Here is an 18,724-nt window from a genome sequence, read left to right on the forward strand (position 1 = left end):
TAGTGTTTTTTTTAAGACTTGCAATAATTAATATTTTTTACTCCTTGAAATTAGTCTAAATTTAGAGAGGTTTTACTTATTGTGTGCTATGTCCATGATATTACTGCTTCATTTTCCTTGAATGTACCGTGTAAAATAACTGATTAGCAAACGTTAGTCTGACTTCACCTTGTTTTGCTTTGGACTGGCTCAGAGTTGTCATGTTTCCATTATGATTACTCTCATAGTTGTTGTTATTGCTGAAAATTACTATGTTTGAAGAAGAAATGTAATTATTACCCCAACAATATTTATTTTTTATTTTTCTATGAATTTTAGGCAATGAACATTTTGACTTCAGTGTTGCTTCTGTATGCAAAAGAGGAAGAAGCTTTTTGGCTTCTGGTTGCTGTATGTGAACGAATGTTACCTGATTATTTTAATCGTCGAATCATTGGTAAAAAACAAAACACATATACATATACGAACACATATTTCTTTTCTAAACAATTTATAGGCCTCTTGTCTATCCAGTTACCTATCAAATGGAAGAACTGATCAATTAAGTTGCAAAATATACAAAATGCAAGCAATATCAAAATGTCACATTCACTGACATGCTCAAGAGAAGAGCTTTTTGCACTGAACGTGATTGGAAAAACGTATTATTTAATACGTTGCTTTTTAAAAATAAAGTGCCTGGTCTGTTTCCTTATGAAATAGAAGTTTTAAGTTTACTATCTCTGTATTGCTAAAACAGTGGTGATCTGAAGCATCTGGAGCTACTGGAAAAATTTTAATAGTTTCTTGATGAGAGAGAGATTTTAATCAGCTTAAAATCTCCACTTTTATATGAATTGTAAAGATACATGCAAGCTTTGAAAGAAGGATCAAGTTCTTAGTTTGTTAATTATATAATATTTTCTTCAGTCATCAAATATTTATAGATCCATTATCCCCTACCTTAAAACCATAGGTGGTCTCCTTTGTACCCTCATAAGCCTTCTGTGTCATGGCTAGGTCGTTGATTGTATTGTCTTGTGTTACAGTTGTCTATTTATCGCAAGTTCTATTAGAGATTAAACACTTTGAAGATGAGACCATTTAATTAATTGGTGTATCTCTTATAGTACCTATTACAGGTTTCTGCACATAATAAAGATTCCATAAATAACGGTTCAAATGAATATGAATTGAGTTTCTCAAGTGCTTCTTGATGCATGATACTGCTAGCAGATAAAGAGATGCGTGAAATATAGAAAAGGCACTGAAGAAGTTCATAATTTAAGGAAGAGAAATGAGATATATCAGCCTACTAATAGAAGTGGGAAGGTATTGGAAACAAGTCCTTTTGAAAGGTGTTCATTTTAAAATTTCTTTTTATGTTCTCCAGGTGCCTTGGTGGATCAGGCAGTCTTTGAAGAACTTATCAGAGATCACCTTCCCCAGCTGACTGAACATATGACTGATATGACATTCTTTTCCTCAGTTTCTCTCTCATGGTTCCTCACACTTTTTATTAGTGTGCTACCTATTGAAAGTGCAGTGAATGTGGTGGACTGTTTCTTCTATGATGGAATAAAGGCCATTTTACAACTGGGATTGGCAATACTTGACTATAATTTAGACAAACTTCTGGCATGTAAAGATGATGCTGAAGCCGTGACAGCTTTAAACAGGTACTGTGAGAATCATAACATTTAAATCTGGAGAGCCCCTTAGAGCTTATGTTGTTCAAACCCCTTATTTTATAGATGAGGAAACTGAGCCCTAGAAACTTTAAATAATTTGCCCAAAGTCACAAAGCTGGTTGAATGAAAACGCTAGGCCTAAAGTCCACTCCTCTGTTTCCAAATAGAATATAACAAAAGTAAGTCAGTCACTTTGAAGTAAACCACTAGGTTATATATACATTTACACTAACATCTAATATGGTTGATTCAGTATGCTGGGACTTTCATAGTCCCAGTTCGAGCTATAAAGTGTGTAAGAGTAATTTGAGGGGGGGAAAGGTGGTTGATAATATTAAATATCCAGTGGGGGGAAATTGTTCTGGTTTTCAAGTGTTTTCAAGTGGTTTCAATCAGGTAAGCTGAGCTTTATTTTCCTGGTGCCTTTTCTGTGAATTCTATTTTGTATTGAAACACATGTGTGGGGTGTGTGTGTGTGTATACACTGTATATGTTAAATGAATGAATATATGAATATTTGGGTAACTTGTAATGGTGCATCAAATCCCATTTATGTAAAGAATAAAGTATAAACACCTCACTCTGGTATTTAGAACTGTCAATGTTAAGGCCTCAATGTATCTTTCTTAAATTATTTCTCCTCACGTGCCTCTACATACCCTATATTCCACCCTTACTGGGCCATGTGGTATTTTCTGAGAATTCTGAGCCTATCTGCTTCCCCATGCTCTCCTCCCCACCTCTGAAGTCATTTCATCACCATCCCATTTCCCAGTCCCATGTCCTCCTAATTCCCAACCATCTTCAAATTCTACTCCCTCATAAGACTGTCTCTTGTCCTCTTGGTAGAAATTAATCTCGAACTAGGGAGAAATGAGCTGTCATTTTTCTCTGCATTTTACTTCTACTGATTCTTGTATTACTGTCGATTTTGGATAGGTTCTTTGACAATGTCACTAATAAGGATAGCCCATTGCCTTCAAGTGTGCAGCAGGGTTCAAATGTAAGTGATGAAAAAAGCAGTCATATTAGAGTGGATATTACAGATTTGATTAGAGAGTCAAATGAGGTAAGTTTTTCTTATACCATAAATATAATTACATAGCATATTTAAAATTATAGGTACTACAGTTATATCTCTAGTGGTATATTAAGAGTAAGATAATAATACAAGTAAAGATGTAGTAATGTAAAATCTGACTTCACTTTAAAAATGAGTTCTATGAACTGTTCCTACGTTATATAGCCTCCTCTGCTTCAGTTTGCTTTTCATTAAATGAAACTATTCACATAGTTTTACAAATAATGACCACTTTTAAATATCTATCACTGCATAAAAAGCTGAAAAATATTCTCTTCTTAGAGACTAAGAATTTTACCAGCGTTCTTGTACTTAGTCTAGACCCATAGTAGATGGAATCCTCTCCTGTGAATATACAGAAAAACTGAAACGTGGGAGGTGACAATTTGCATAATCACTGAACAAGTTGGGAAAATAGCTAGGAATAAAACCAAGGCCTCTGAGAATAGAATCTGATGAAATTCAATTGTAAGAGAAGTGGATATTTATTATGAATGAGTATCCACTGAAATCATATTTCTTGCAGAAATATGGGAATATTCGCTGTGAAGATATATACAGCATGCGCTGTCGAAATAGGTTGTATGTGATACAGACCCTAGAGGAAACGACAAAGCAGAATGTGGTGAGTATCCACCCAATGAGGGAAAACCAATTGGAGTAACATTTTTTTCCTGAACTTCATTTAAAAAATTATCATTTCATGTGAAGAAAATAAAATAACTATACATTTGAGCTAGATTCTTGCCACAGCTTAGCTTACTGTAAATTTTTTGAGAGGAAATAAGTTATTTTTTTCTGGTTGAAACATATTGGTTTCTCCAACATGTTTTGTGTTATGTGACCTTTAATATTGAATGCTATGATGTAGGCATTTAAGCATAACATATTTGTGATGTGCTTCATCAATAAGAACAGCTGACCTACATAGTAGTCTAGGCTGCTAATATGTATTATTATCCTTGGATACCCAAGATAAAGTGAAAAAGGAATAAACAGTGTGTTTTAAGTACTCCTTTTTAGTATTTGGATGACTACATTAGAAGCTGTTAATATTGGTTGCTTCTGGTGAGTGGGATTAATAGATTTCTGGTTGGAAGAGAGAGTGTTTTACTTTGCTGTATGAATCCTTCTGTGCTGTTTGAGCTTTTATCATGAGCATGTATTGTTTTTGTAAACCTACTTGCTTAAAGGTTAAGTCCTCAGAGATACAAATCTGGGAAATTTAACATTTCTGAATACGTGCTCATTGTGAATAATTCAAACATTATAGAAATGTAAAAAAGTAGAAGTTTCCTACCCCAGGAGTAACCAACATTAAAATGATTTGGGGGCTTCCCTGGTGGCACAGTGGTTGAGAATCTGCCTGCCAATGCAGGGGACATGGGTTCGAGCCCTGGTCTGGGAAGATCCCACATGCCACGGAGCAACTAGGCCTGTGAGCCACAACTACTGAGCCTGCACGTCTAGAGCCTGTGCTCCGCAACGGGAGAGGCCGTGATAGTGAGAGGCCCGCGCACCGCAGTGAAGAGTGGCCCCCACTTGCTGCAACTAGAGAAAGCCCTCGCACAGAAACGAAGACCCAACACAGCCATAAATAAATAAATAAATTAATTAATTTAAAAAAATGATTTGACATGTATCCTTCCAGATCTTTTTTCTAAATATCTATAGACATAAATGTGTATGTGGTCGGGGGGAGGGGGACAATATAGCTTTTCAAATGAGATCATACCAGTTACTTTGTTCTGCAACTTTTTTCACTCAGAACTATATCATGGTCATTACATATCGTTGCATACCTCGCTTTTCTTAATACACTGAATAGTATACCACAGTATGGGTATGCTATACTTTACATAACTATTCCTTGTTGATATGCATTTAGTAAGTCTCCCTCTCTCTCTCTCTTTCATTTTAATGTTTTTTCACTTTTACAAGTAATACCTTATCTAAACAGCATGAGTTTGAACTGCACAGGTTCACCTACATGTGGATTTTTTTCAATAAACATGTACTACAGTACTACAAGATCCATGGTTGGTTGAATCTGCAGATGTGGAACCATGGATATGAAGGGCCAGCTGTAAAGTATATGCAGATTTTTGACTGTGTGGAAGGTCAGCGCCCTTAACCCCCGCGTTGTTCAAGGGTCAACTGTATATCTAATCTTATACATTTGTAAGAGTATTTCTATAAGGTGGATTCCTGGAAGTGGCAACTGGGTCAAGGGGTGTGCCCATTTAAAAATTGACAGGTCCTGCTAAATTATCCTCTAAAAGATTTGTATCAAATTATAATCCCACCAACAGTGTGTAAGAATGCCTTTTTCCCCACACTCCCACTAGCGTCACATTTTAAAAATATTAGTGGTATTAATTCTTTGTCAGTTATATTTGTGGCTAATATTTCCCCCAATCTTGTTGTTTCTTTAATTTTTATGATGTATTTCAGAGTATATAACTTTCAAAATTTTATGTAGTCAAATCTCTTTTTTCTTACATATTGTGTGGGTTTCATGTCAAACTTAGCAAGGCCTTCCCCATATAAAATTATATAATTTATAAACATACTTTCTCATATTGGCTTATAGTACTGGTATTGCTTTGTTTTTTGTTTTTGTTTTTTTAATTAATTTATTTACTTAGTTTTGGCTGCGTTGGATGTTTGTTGCTGCACGCGGGCTTTCTCTAGTTGCTTCGAGCAGGGGCTACTCTTTGTTGTGATGCGCAGGTTTCTCACTGCAGTGGCTTCTCTTGTTGCAGAGCACAGGCTCTAGGCGCACGGGCTTCAGTAGTTGTGGCTCACAGGTTTTAGGGCGCAGGCTCAGTAGTTGTGGCGCATGGGCTTAGTTGCTCCGCAGCATGTGGGATCTTCCCAGACCAGGGCTCGAACCCGTGTCCCCTGCCTTAGCAGGCAGATTCTTAACCACTGCGCCACCAGGGAAGCCCCACACTGTTTTAATTATTGTGGCTTTATAGTCCATTTTGAAATCTGGTAAGGCTTTTAAAATTCCTTTTTAATATCCATTTTAAGGATGTCTTTTAAAATGTCCTTTAGTAAGCATTTATTGTTTTCATCATATAGATCTTACACATTTCTTGTTGGGTTTGTCTACTCCTATATATTTTATGGTTTTGTTACTAATATGAATGAGATCTTTTTTCCTTTATATTTTCTAATTTGTTTATTATAGTATATGTAAAAGCTATTGATTTGCACATGTTGCTTTTTTAAGTAGCTGGGTTACTGACTCTCATTAATTCTAACTTTTTTCAGTTGAATTTCTGAATAGACAAGCATATCATTTCTAGTCTTAGAGTTTTGGCCCTTCCTAATATATATACCTCTTTTCAGTTTTTTTGTGTTATTGTAGTGGGTAGGACCTCCAGAGAAGTATTAAATAATAGCAGTGGAAGCAGTCTTCCTTGTCTCATTCTGGAATTTAATAGAAATGCCTCTAGTATTTTATTGTTAAGTATGATATTTGCTGTTGATTTTTGAAGGATGCCTTTCATCAAATTAAGGAGTTTCATTCAGTTTCTAGGTTAAGGGATTTGGGACATTTAAAAAATCTATATTGAATGCTAACTTTGATCAAATAACTTTTCAGTATCTTGAGGTTATATTTATTAATGTAGTAAAGTACATTAAAGAATTCCTAATATTAGACTTCTGTTGGATTCTTGAAATGAGTCCTATTTGTTCGTGTTGTATTATTCTTTTAATATTCTGCTTTGATAATTTTCCTAAATAGTTTAGCCTGGTTCTTGATATCTGTGTTAAAGTGACATTGGCTTACAGTGTGTGTGTGCTAACTTTAGTTTTCATATTAGAATTGTGCTCATGTCATAGAATGGATTTTGGAACAAATCATATTTTTCTATGCTCTGGGATAGATTACGTTTTTTGGCACAGAGAGGGAATGTACATCTCCCAGTGCCTTTGAAGTGTTTAATGACAACCCCATGTGGTGACTTGACAGATTGCTTATATAGCAAGACAGGAATATATGGAAAAAACCATAGAATATTGTTGCTTATATTTATAGACATTCAGTGGCTGTCCTTTGGCAGTTATCTCTGGATATGAAGAGATGAAGGTCAAATTACATATCAGGGTAGAATTGAGCTGTAGTCTATGTACAACTTTTTAAAAGGGCAAAATAGGTACATTTACCTTTGTTATTCCTTTAAAAAGTTAAAAAAATATATTTTATTCTGGCAGAGGGAGATTTCTAAATGGATTCAAAGAGATTTCTATGCTGAAGTGTTAAATTCTAAATTGCTTTTAATCCTTTTAAAGTTGCGTGTTGTATCACAAGATGTGAAATTGAGCCTTCATGAATTGGATGAACTTTATGTCATCTTTAAGGTACTGTTTCCCTTCTTTAAATGAAAAATAATATTCTTAGTAGAATTTTACCACAACCGTTCAACTATTTTATCTTTAATTACTTTAGTAGACATGTTTAAAAGAAAAAAAGTCTTATGAAGTTACTTGTTCTGATATAATGACTTTGCTTTTTTTTTTCCATTTCTTAAATAGAGAGAGTTGTTTTTTTCTTACTATTGGTGTTTGAGAGCTCCAGTATTGAAGCACCATGATCCCAGTCTGCCATATTTGGAACAGTATCAGATTGACTGCCAGCAGTTCAGAGTGTTGTATCACTTGCTGAGTCCCTGGGCTCATTCTGCAAACAGAGACTCACTAGCTTTATGGACATTCAGATTGTTGGATGAAAACTCCGACTGCCTTATAAACTTCAAAGAATTCTCCTCTGCAATTGGTAGGATGACGTCCAATAATCTTTTTTAAAGCAAAAAAGAAAAGGTACCCCTAGAAATACTTAGTACTGCCTATCATTGCCAATTTAGTCAGATTTTATCAGCCTGATATCAGATTTTTTTTCAGATTTACAACTTTAGCAATAACTGGACCATTTTCCAACTTTAGCAATAACTGGACCAACTTTAGCAATAACTGGACCATTTTCTCTCTTTGTTGCTAAGTCTAAATATATTCATCTCATTTTGCCCCAACCCTCCCAGAAAAGCAAGCTGTTAGATGTGGATGTTTTAATGGTTAACATGAAGGAAGAGAATGTCCTGATTTTCCCACCTTCAGGCACATGGATTCTTCAGGAGGACGTTCTCCCTCAGTAAAAATCCAACCACATAGCCTAGAAAAGTGGTAGAGAAATATTCAATGAACATTTTGTGCCTGTAGATAGTCCACCGGTTATATCATTCCTTTGCTTTTCCAGACAACCTAGCATGCTTTCTTATCAGGGATTGCCCATTGAAGAGGAGTTCTCTCCTCAGATGAAGCATAAGGCCTCATTCAAAAGAAAAAGTACATTTTAGATTGGGATTGGGGGAGAGAGTTCAGCAGAAGAGCATTTTATTTATCCCTCTGATAAAGGATATTTTGCTTATATACTTCAAGGAGAGAATCTGGCCTACTGGGTAGTTGTTTAACGGTTAGTTTAAGTAACAGAAAGTTTCTGAATCCTAATTCCTGGCTAGTATCTGTGTCTTAATTAATCTGTGTTGCTGGAATTGATTGAATGTTCTTTGGCTGTGATTATTTGCAATTTAATTTTATTGAACAGACATAATGTACAATGGAAGTTTTACTGAGAAGCTTAAGGTGCTTTTTAAGCTGCATATTCCTCCAGGTAAGAATTTAACAGTTGTTAGTGATGTATAGGAGTTGACTCCATTTTAACAAGTATAATTACAGATATCATTCCATTTTAACAAATAATGTAACTTTCCATATGATATAAGGTCATTGCTTCATTGTGGCCCATGGATCATATTAGCAATATTTTTGCTGATATATAGTTACACTGAAATCCATGGAAGAGTTTCTGTGCAACAGATGGGTTCACAACTTTCCTTCCTGTTAGTGTTCAATCAATTTAATGATAAGTAGTTTGTGTGTAGGAACTATCTATCATTTGAATATTGTCATAATGTTGAATTTTTAGTGTTGTTTAACTTTAGACAAACGGCCAAATTTAACTTTAGACAAACTGCCAAACTTGTGAAATACTACAAGTTATTCAGAAAAATGAGACCAGGCAACAGGGATATTAAACATTTGGAAAAGGAAGCAAAATAGGGCTTCCCTGGTGGCACAGTGGTTAAGAATCTGCCTGCCAATGCAGGAGACACAGGTTCGAGCCCTGGTCCGGGAAGATCCCACATGCCGCGGAGCAACTAAGCCCATGTGCCACAACTACTGAGCCCGCGTGCCACAGCTACTGACCCTGTGCTCTAGAGCCCATGCTCCACAACAAGAGAAGCCACCACAATGAGAAGCCTGCGCACCGCAATGAAGAGTAGCCCCCGCTCACCACAACTAGAGAAAGCCCATGCACAGCAACGAAGACCCAATGCAGCTAAAAATAAATAAATAAAATAAATAAATTTTTTTAAAAAAGGAAGCAAAATAAAAGCTACCATTTATTGAGCACTTGCTCTGTTGAGGTGTTTGCTTTACGTGCATTCTTTTATTTAGTTCTCATGATATCCTTGAAAGGTGGTATTATCCTTCCAATTTTGACGATACGGAAGCTAAGGGAAAGATTAAATTTGCTGAAGATCACATAGCTAATAAATTGGTTAGCTGAGATTCAAACTGAGGTCTGACTCCAAAGCACAGGTTTCTTTCTATTCTACCACACTGCCTTAATGTTACCACATCATTCCACTTAACTTAAGTATTTCCCTCTGATCTTAAGAGGCAGCTTTTCCCAGGCCTGATCCATAATTGGGAAACCAGTCTTAGACTTTAAAGGAACATTGCAAAAGTATCTTTTAGCTTAAATAGGGTGATTCACAAAAAAAAAAAAGTACCTCATAATTTGTCTAAAACTACACCTGAGATCTCTTTTAGAGCCTTCCTGGGATAGCTGGGAACCATTCTTTACCAGACCAGAAATCTAAAAGCCATCTTTAACCCTTCACAAACTCAAATCACAATCACAGCATTTAAAACAAAAGACAAACCAAATAATAACTATGAAGGACTTTACATTGTCAAGTCAAATTAGAATGTCTAGTATTGCCATGGAATGAATACGCTTTCAATAGAAGGGTCAAAAATAGAAAAAACACTGTGTATCTGTTAGAGCACTCAACTTCGTGTTTTCCTTCTTATTAAAGACGTTTTTAAATGACTGAGGTCACGTTTTCAGAGATTCCCAAGTGCCAGATTTTTAAAAATTTTTAAAAAACTTTTTATTTTATATTGGAGTATATCCGATTAACCCATATTTTTAAATTTCAACTTGTAATGGCTCTTGGAAAACTATTAAAAAGCAAGAAATTTGGAGAAATAATAGAACTCAAAGTGATCAAGTACTTCTTGTTATTTGCTATACGGTAGAGTAATACTACTTCCACATTTCTTCACATATGTCTTTCTTTGACAGGGACCCTTTGTTTGATTCTCTGCCCCCAGATTTAATTGATATATTATAGGACTCGTTTCTGTCCCTCATTGTTATAAATGTGATTTGGATTATCTGTTTTCAGCTTATACTGAAGTGAAGTATAAGGACCCTTCAAAGGGAGATGAACTTTCCAAGGAAGAATTACTTTATTTCAGTCAGCTCCATGGTAAATATCTGTTTTAAATTTATCTGTTTTGGGACTTCACTGGTGGTCCAGTGGGTGAGACTCCCTGCTTCCAATGCAGGGGACCCAGGTTCGATCCCTGGTCAGGGAACTAGATCCCGCGTGCATGCTGCAACTAAGAGTCTGCATGCCACAACTAGGAGGTCCGCATGCTGCAGCTAAGAAGTCTGCATGCCGCAACTAAGAGCCCGCATGCTGCAACTAAGAGCCAGCACAGCCTAAATAAATAAATAAATTTATCTGTTTTGATGATTAGCCACTCAGAGGTCTTTCTGGCTTAAACATTCTTTACCCAGCTACCACTAGTAAAATTTGGGTTAATTATACCTTATACTTCTTTTGTGCTACCGTAACACTTAGCACAGTCCTAAATGCATGGTAAGTACTCTATAAATATTTGACTGATTAACTAAACTACATTTTGGGTTTTGATTTATGGAATTTCTTATTTACTGGAGAATTAGAAAGAAAATGCATTTTGTTTCTACTTCTGTAGCAGAAATTTCTAAAATGTATCAGACCATTTTTTATGCCTTGTTAAAATGCGATGAAGACAATAGAATCTTTGATGACTGAAGGTCATAGCTATTATTCAAACAGTGAATACTTATCATAAATCACTGTAGGTGTAGGAGACCGGGATGAGTCCGTCTCCAAGACATAATTTGGAAGTGTTATGAGCTTATTTTTGTGTCTTTTGCTTCTTTTTCATAAATATGAATGTCTTAAAGAGGGATAAGTTCTTATTAATGTATGTTTATGTTACTGTATGTTAGTGTTTGAAGCGACCTTACAAATCTTCTAGTCAAGTCCCTTAATTATAGAGGGCACTGAGGCCCAGAAAGGAGAAGTGACTTGTGTAAGAGTTTTCAATGAGGTTTTACCACAATCAGGACTAGTAGCTCAGTCTTTTGACTTCCGGTGTGTGTGTTTTTTTTCCCCTAATAAAAGAAGTAATACAATTTAATTTGAAGAAAATCACAAGGAAGAAAATACCACATACCACCCAGAAATAAATACTTAATATTTGGTATACTTCCTTCTAAGATTTTTTATATGGATTTTTCCCCAGTGTTCTTTTTAAAGTTCTTGAATACTTTGCTGTCTAATGATAGGAGGTCAGGTTAGCTATAATTGGTTTGCTGAATTGAAGAAAATAAAGTGTGCTTATAAGTCTTTATACAAAATATTATTTTACTTTCAAAAGGTATTTGTTAAATACTTTACAAAATGCAATTGTCCTCTTTTCCTCTAGTTTCCAAGCCTGCAAAGGAGAAGGAAGCAGAGTCAGCAAAAAACAGCCCTGAAAAAGGTATATGATCTAGGAGTATCATTTAGTTTAAATTATTGTTTTTGTAAATAGGGTTAACTACACAAAGGGGAAACGTGGATTCCTTTTAAAGTCTATTGATTGATTTGTCCTGAGAGCTTTTTCAGTTCCTTTGTTTTAGTTTAACAATTTCTTCTTCTTCTCTTGATACTTAAGTCTCAGAAGTTATAGAAAATACAATTGTAAATGACCCATATTTATTTAATTTTATTATTTGAAAATATTAATTTCAATTACATAGGTAATAGATAATCCTTATAAAAAGAATTTAAATGGTACAGAAATCCTCATACCCTCACCCAACCCCACCCTGAAGTAAATGTGAAAACATTTTGGTCTGTATTCTTTCCAGACCTGTTTCCATGTATAAACAAACATAGACATCTCTCTCCTTTTAAAAAAGAAACATTTCATAAATATTGTTCTACAATTTGCTTTTTTGATTTTGTAGTATATCATGGACATCTTTTCATGTACATTTGGATCTATCTTATTCCTTTTAATGAGTGCAGAGTATTCCACTGTTTGGTTGTACCATAATTTATTTCAGTAACTAGCTCAATATCGATGAACACTTAGGTTGTTTCCAATTAATTATATTGCAAACTCTTCTCCAACAAACATTTTTATACTTACATTTTATGATACTTTTGCACATATTTCTTTAGGATAGGATAAATTCATAGAGGTATGAGAATGCTGGATAACAAAGAATATGCACATTTAATATTTTGATAGAGGTTGTCAAATTGTTCTCCAAAGGTCCATCATTCTTTTTATGTTTTTGAGTAACAGTTAGTTAAAAAATAATTGCTGAAGATCTGCTTAAATATGATAACTTCGCCAGGTTGTTCAGTATATCCTAGTTTTCTAAGAGATCTAAATAATTATTAATGAAGTCCCACTAATATCATTGTGATTAAACTCTTCAAAGGAATGAATGAATAAGTACTGTTTTGAATTTTTGAAAAAGAGTCACCATAGTATGCTATGGTAACTGCATACTAAGAACATCATATAGAAGCTATTTTAAACTTAGCGGTATGCATGAGAACGTCTACATGAAACTTACATCATGTACTGTTTAATCTAAAAGGCATCCTTCTTCCTCTAGTCCCCAGCCTTTCCAAAGTAAAAGTTTTAGTTTAACGGAAGTGGAGGATGTATTTTGAGAGCCAGTGAGTGAAATAAAAAGTATAGTCAGATCAATTTCTGGAGTAAAAAATGTAGAATCTTATATCTCAATGAAATATCTTTCCATCATAATGTTCTTTTGGGGATTTGGGAAAATATAGTGGGCTGTTCATTATGAAATGGTTTTATTCCCCTCATTGAGGAAAAGAAAAAGTTGATATTCAAGCATATCTAAGTCAATGGCAAGATGAGCTTTTGAAAAAAGAAGAAAACATTAAGGATTTACCAAGAATGAATCAGGTATAGTATTTTCAAAGAAAAATTCTGGTTTACTTGTGTATTTTTGTATAAATGAATGTGGGTGTATCCAAATCTAAAATAGCTAACATGCTATTACAAAAATAAATAATCTATGCATCATCTCTGTAAGTTTCAAATGAGTATAGAAGAGGGGGAGTAAATTTTTAAATGATTTTCTACTTTAAACATTTAAATGCATCTAGAGTTTCATTACAGTCCTCTGCTGTGACATTTGTACCTGTAGAAAAGATGTGTGTATAACATATATTTCAGTGTTTTTTATTTCCAGCTTTATTAGAAATGTTCACTTATTCAGTAAATATTTCTTAGTGCCTACTAGATGACATGCCCAATGCTAGGTAGTAGGAATAATAATTAAAATAGGTCACACCCTAGTTCCTAATCATCTTGAACCTGCTCAGACAGTATTAATGACTACTATTGACACAATTCTAAATCCATCTCTTTCTTACACACTATTCAGTCATTATATGTTCTTATATTTTTTTAATTAAAATCTGTTGGTATAGGGACTTCCCTGGCAGTCCAGTGGTTAAGACTCTGCGTTCCCAGTGCAGGGGGCACGGGTTCAATCCCTGGTCGGGGAACTAAGATCCCGCATGCCGCACGGCGTGACCAAAAAATAAATTAAAAAAATTTTTTACATCTTTTGGTATAGATACTGAGAATTCCCAGAACTTCACCAAAATGAGAAATATGAAATAGCGTAGTTTTTCTCAGTGGACTAGGTAATTTGATAGTTAAATAAGTACATTTTAAAATTAATCATGATATATTTATTCTAAATTTTTAATAAATAAACAGTATTACAGACTAAGAAAGAAAGAGAAATAAAACAAAGTATGGTACAATACATTTTTATGAAGTTTATCTTTTTTATTTGCTTTTTATTTACATATAAACTTTTCTGGTAGCATGATTGACTTATAGGACTTTTGTGTTGGAATAGTTTCTTTTTTAATTGACAAATATCTTCTAAGAATGTCTATGGATTATCTAGAGGCAATTAGCAGACAATCCAGTTTATTTCTTTACTTGGGCCCCACTTTAGCCTTTAAAGAGAAACATGTCCAAATGGGCTCCTTAGAGCTACCTTGTACTACTAGATAGGTCCCAAAACATTCTTCCTTAAATTTAAGTCATCCTAGTGGAGCTGCCCGCTCTAGCCCTTCGGGGAGATCAAGGGGAACTCATTCTTAATCTGTTCATTAAGATTGGTTAATGAATGGATGATTTACATGTAAGGAAATATGGGACTTTGCCTAATTAAAAGTACCACCTAACATTGATGGAATGCTGGCAGATACTGTCCAAGAATTATTGTATATATAATATATGTATATAATTTACTGTTATTAGGCAACAGATGAGAAGACTTAAGTGGAATTTTCTTTCATGGTTCATACCCATCTTTCTAGAATCAAGATTTATTTGTGGATTAATCATCAGTTCTTATAACTTCTGTGGTGAAGGTTATATGGTACAAATTCTAAATAGAAGACTATTCACTTCTAAGTTCTCCTGATATTTGCTAAGTCTAATATCAAATGTGATATTTCTAACTTGTGTCTTCTAGTCGCAATTTATTCAGTTTTCAAAGACACTATATAACTTATTTCACGGGGACCCTGAAGAAGAGTTATTATATCAAGCCATTGCTGTTGTAACCAGCCTTTTGCTCAGGATGGAAGAAGTTGGAAGGAAACTCCATAACCCTGCGTCATCAACCAAAGGATTGTCTGGTGCAGTCTGTGCTTCTGGAGGACCCAGTGAGGGGCAAACAGAGAGCCACTTAGAGAAAGATCCCTCCTCTCTCAGGGAAGAACCTCAGTGGTCATTTGCATTTGAACAGATTCTCGCCTCTTTGTTGAATGAACCAGCATTGGTGAAGTTTTTTGAGAAACCCATAGATCTAAAAGCCAAACTAGAAAATGCAAAAACCTCTCAGCTAAGTTCTAGAACCAGGAAGTAAATCTTTTAACAGGAATTGCTTATTATAGGCATTTACCAAGATTCTCATAGGCGTCAGCTTGATTCCTAGGAGTAGGGATCAGGGATTTATCTTGTTACCAATGTATCTGAAGGTTAAAAAGAAGATATTTGGAAGCACAATGATTCATTCCTTTGTGGTGTTATCTAATTTTGATATTCTCTAATACAAATATACTTTTTATATTTCACAAGGTATGCAATATCAGGGGGAGTATGCTAAATGCTAAATGTTACCACCAGAGGGCACCACCATATCACTTTTAGCAAGGAAATTACTAGTTTGTGCTGCTATTTACATATGAATTACTGATGATTTTTGAAAATGTGGTGTTACGTTTGAGTATTAGTGATGCTGACACGTCATATTGCTAAATCCTACTTTCCAAATTGCCTCAGTCCTATTAGAATGCTTTAGAAAACCAGGCTCTTAGATCTGTAGCCTTAATTATCTAGAAGATTACCATATGGGAACCTCATTTTCACGTTATCTAACTGAAATAATATTAACTTTTTAAAGTTAGTCTCATTCAGCCTTCTAATAATAAATGGTTTTTTAATGAATTCTATCTTCTCCCTACCTGAGCAGTTCAGAAGCTGCTGACACACTTGTAGCTCTGTTACTGATAAAAATAAAGAACTCAAAACTCTGGGCCGATATAAGGAAAAACGATTTTGGATTTGGATTTGAGCTGGTTAAAGCCAGCCAATTCAGAAGGGTTAATAAACAGTACAATTAACTGTGTACAGGTCTCTCATTAGACTGAGAAATTACTTGAAATTCCGAGCACTGCTCTTTGTGGCATTTGTCTCAGAGTAGCTTGAGACTGCTTTGGTTCTAGTTTTAGATTTTGGATTTTCACCAGTCATATTTTAAGTTACATTAGATAGACTGAATTATTGTATTAGTCTGGCAAGTTCATAAAGTATATAGGCATACCTCATTTCATTGTGCTTCACTTTATTGTGCTTCATAGATACTACATTTTTTTTTGTTTTTGGATTTTTGGGTTTTTTTGGCTGCTGTAGCTTGCAAGATTTTAGTTGCCTGCAGGGATTGAACCCAGGCCCTCAGCAGTGAAAGCACGGAATCCTAACCACTGGGCTGCCAGGGAATTCCCACAGATACTACAGTTTTATTGAAAATGAAGGCTTATGGCAACCCTGCATTGAGCAAGTCTATCAGTGCCATTTTTCCAACAACATTTGCTCACTTTGCGTCTCTGGGTCACATTTTGGTAATTCTCGCAATATTTGGAACTTTTTCATTATTATTATGTTGTCATCGTGATCTGGGATCAGTGATCTTTTTTTTTTTCTTGTGGGATTTTTTTTTATTCAAACAGAAAGTCACAAAAATTATAATCATCCTCATCAGTTCACTCAGTCCCATGTAATTAATTTTTTTCCATCTTGATCTTTTGTTAACACTTTTATGAATTCAACAGTTTTCCATTAGAGTTCTGAAAATGCTTATTTATTCAGTTCAGCAGTATAGTCAGTTACCAGAAACCTGTACTTGTCAGAGTCTTTTCAATGAATTCCTTGAAGATGAAGCCCTTTTATAGGAACATTTTTGCAAAAGCATCAGAGTACACCCAGAACTGTCTGTAAATGACAAAAGACTTAAATGATCAGTGATCTTTGATGTTACTAATACGTCTCACCGAAGGCCTAGGTGATGGTTAGCATTTTTTAGCAATAATATGTTTAAAGTATGTACATCGTTATTTTAGACATAATGCTATTGCACACTTAATAGACTACACTATAGTGTAAACATAACTTTTGTACACCCTGGGAAAACAAAGAATTCATGTGACTCGCTTTATTGCAATATTTGCTTTTATCGCAGTGATCTGGAACCAAACCTGCAACATCCAAGGTGTGCCTGTACTTGTGCGTAATGATTGTTAAGATAATGTATAGAATTTTGGCATCTATCTAAAAAGTTGTAATCTATTTGATTTAGATGTGTAATTTCTATATACTTTATGCTGCTTATATTTCAGTCATTACAATGAAAGTTCATTTAGAGATAATGGGCTTTGTTAGCACTTTAAAGAGAAAAAAACACACCTATCCAATCTTCTGTGCTGTTTCTGATAAGAACAATTTATTAATCAGTTGATTTAGGAAATTGTGGGGAGAAGTCATCCATTGGCGCTTCTTTCTTCACAAAAGACTTTGGTTTTAAGCCTTTTGACTTCTCAAATTTGAAACAATGAAAGGGCAGATATCCTTTAGGACAACCCAAGAAGTCAAGTCTCCCTTTCTGGAAAAGAATTGGTATAGTCAGCCTTTGGCAAGAATCCACTGTGAACAAAGCCTAACACAGAGGGCTTCATCACCACAGGATATGTTATTTTCAGAGATATTCAAGAATTTTCAAGTTGACCCTTTGAAAATTTTGTAAATTGGGCTTGGCCAAACACTTACTAGTAGTGTCTTTAAAATGATTTTGTCAACTTTGTCTTCTCAAGGAAATTACCACTTAAAGAGATAGTTGGTAAATAAACATCTGTGCCTTTTCTCAGAAATTATTTGCCTGAAACATGTCCAAATTTTAGAGTTTAATTAATAGTTTATATGTGAACTATCACACATCTGCTATTAAGCAATGATTGTTAAATTACACTACAATAGCTCTATAAAGACACAAGGCTCTATGCTTATATACAAAGGCACTATTGCACATACTTTGTTGAACATTTTGTCAATTGTATTTACAAAAAAGATACTTTCTTAAGAACATATGTCATTAATATTTGATGATTTTTAAATCAGAATATTGAAGATTACTTAGTATTGTATTTTAGCCTAGATTAATTAAAATTGAATACCTAAAGATTTCTGAATTGCAGAAAGATTATAAATTCAAGTTAAAAAGACGAACATTTATTTTCTGAATCTGCAGGAGACATAAGCTGAACACATAGTTTTGTAGTTGCTACCTTGTTAAGCAAATGGGTTGTTCTTAATGTTTAAAATCTTATGTAGTTGTGTCACACTGAACCAGTGCATTATACCTTATGCATTAAATTGTTATAAAGTGGCTTTACTGGTCTTTATAAAAATAAATGTTATAAATCTGTTAAATAAATATGAAGAATGGCTTACTTAAAGATCTTACTATTATTTATTATGATGTACTTTTATGGATACTTAACTCAGTTATCATCACTTGAGGACTTCCCTCCTATATTAGTTAAGGTTCAGTTGCAGAGAACAGAATTCATTCTCATTAGTTTAGGCAGGAAAAGATTTATTACCAGATATTAAGTGGCTTACAGAATTACCAAGAGGACTGACTCTAAATTGCACTTTCAAGAACAATTTCCAAAGCTATACCACAGAACCAGGCCACCAAGGGGGTTGCTAATTCTTCTGCTGTTAGGAAACTGCTACTTCCTACCCCATGATGAAAAGCCAGCACTACAGCTGCTACTTCCAGAACCACGCTCCGCCTGCTATGATTTATACCAGCAAAATGGATGCCAAGCATCCTGCCTCTCAGCACCCACAAGCTAGTGACTAAATTGCAATAGAA

At 34.7% G+C, this 18,724-nt stretch overlaps 1 protein-coding gene across 4 annotated transcripts in view; it reads left to right on the plus strand.

Annotated features, from left to right (window-relative positions):
• The window catches only part of TBC1D8B (TBC1 domain family member 8B), an 80,548-nt gene extending 62,252 nt beyond the window's left edge, over positions 1-18,296 (plus strand). Inside the window, exons 11-21 of one of the 4 annotated variants that reach the window (XM_036840138.1) lie at positions 319-436; positions 1,373-1,658; positions 2,610-2,739; positions 3,278-3,376; positions 7,057-7,125; positions 7,300-7,540; positions 8,366-8,431; positions 10,299-10,382; positions 11,656-11,712; positions 13,067-13,164; positions 14,762-16,331. In XM_036840138.1, the coding sequence (XP_036696033.1) occupies positions 319-436; positions 1,373-1,658; positions 2,610-2,739; positions 3,278-3,376; positions 7,057-7,125; positions 7,300-7,540; positions 8,366-8,431; positions 10,299-10,382; positions 11,656-11,712; positions 13,067-13,164; positions 14,762-15,157 (1,644 nt within the window). In that variant the 3' untranslated portion in view covers positions 15,158-16,331. Of the gene's footprint in view, positions 1-318; positions 437-1,372; positions 1,659-2,609; positions 2,740-3,277; positions 3,377-6,978; positions 7,126-7,299; positions 7,541-8,365; positions 8,432-10,298; positions 10,383-11,655; positions 11,713-13,066; positions 13,165-14,761 lie in introns of all 4 variants that reach the window. The other 3 variants (XM_036840137.1, XM_036840140.1, XM_036840139.1) reach the window with 3 other exon arrangements.
• The last annotated feature ends 428 nt before the right edge of the window (positions 18,297-18,724 follow it).

The sequence above is a fragment of the Balaenoptera musculus genome, chromosome X (assembly GCF_009873245.2).
Source record: "Balaenoptera musculus isolate JJ_BM4_2016_0621 chromosome X, mBalMus1.pri.v3, whole genome shotgun sequence".
In the NCBI taxonomy this organism is placed as follows: Eukaryota; Metazoa; Chordata; class Mammalia; order Artiodactyla; family Balaenopteridae; genus Balaenoptera; species Balaenoptera musculus.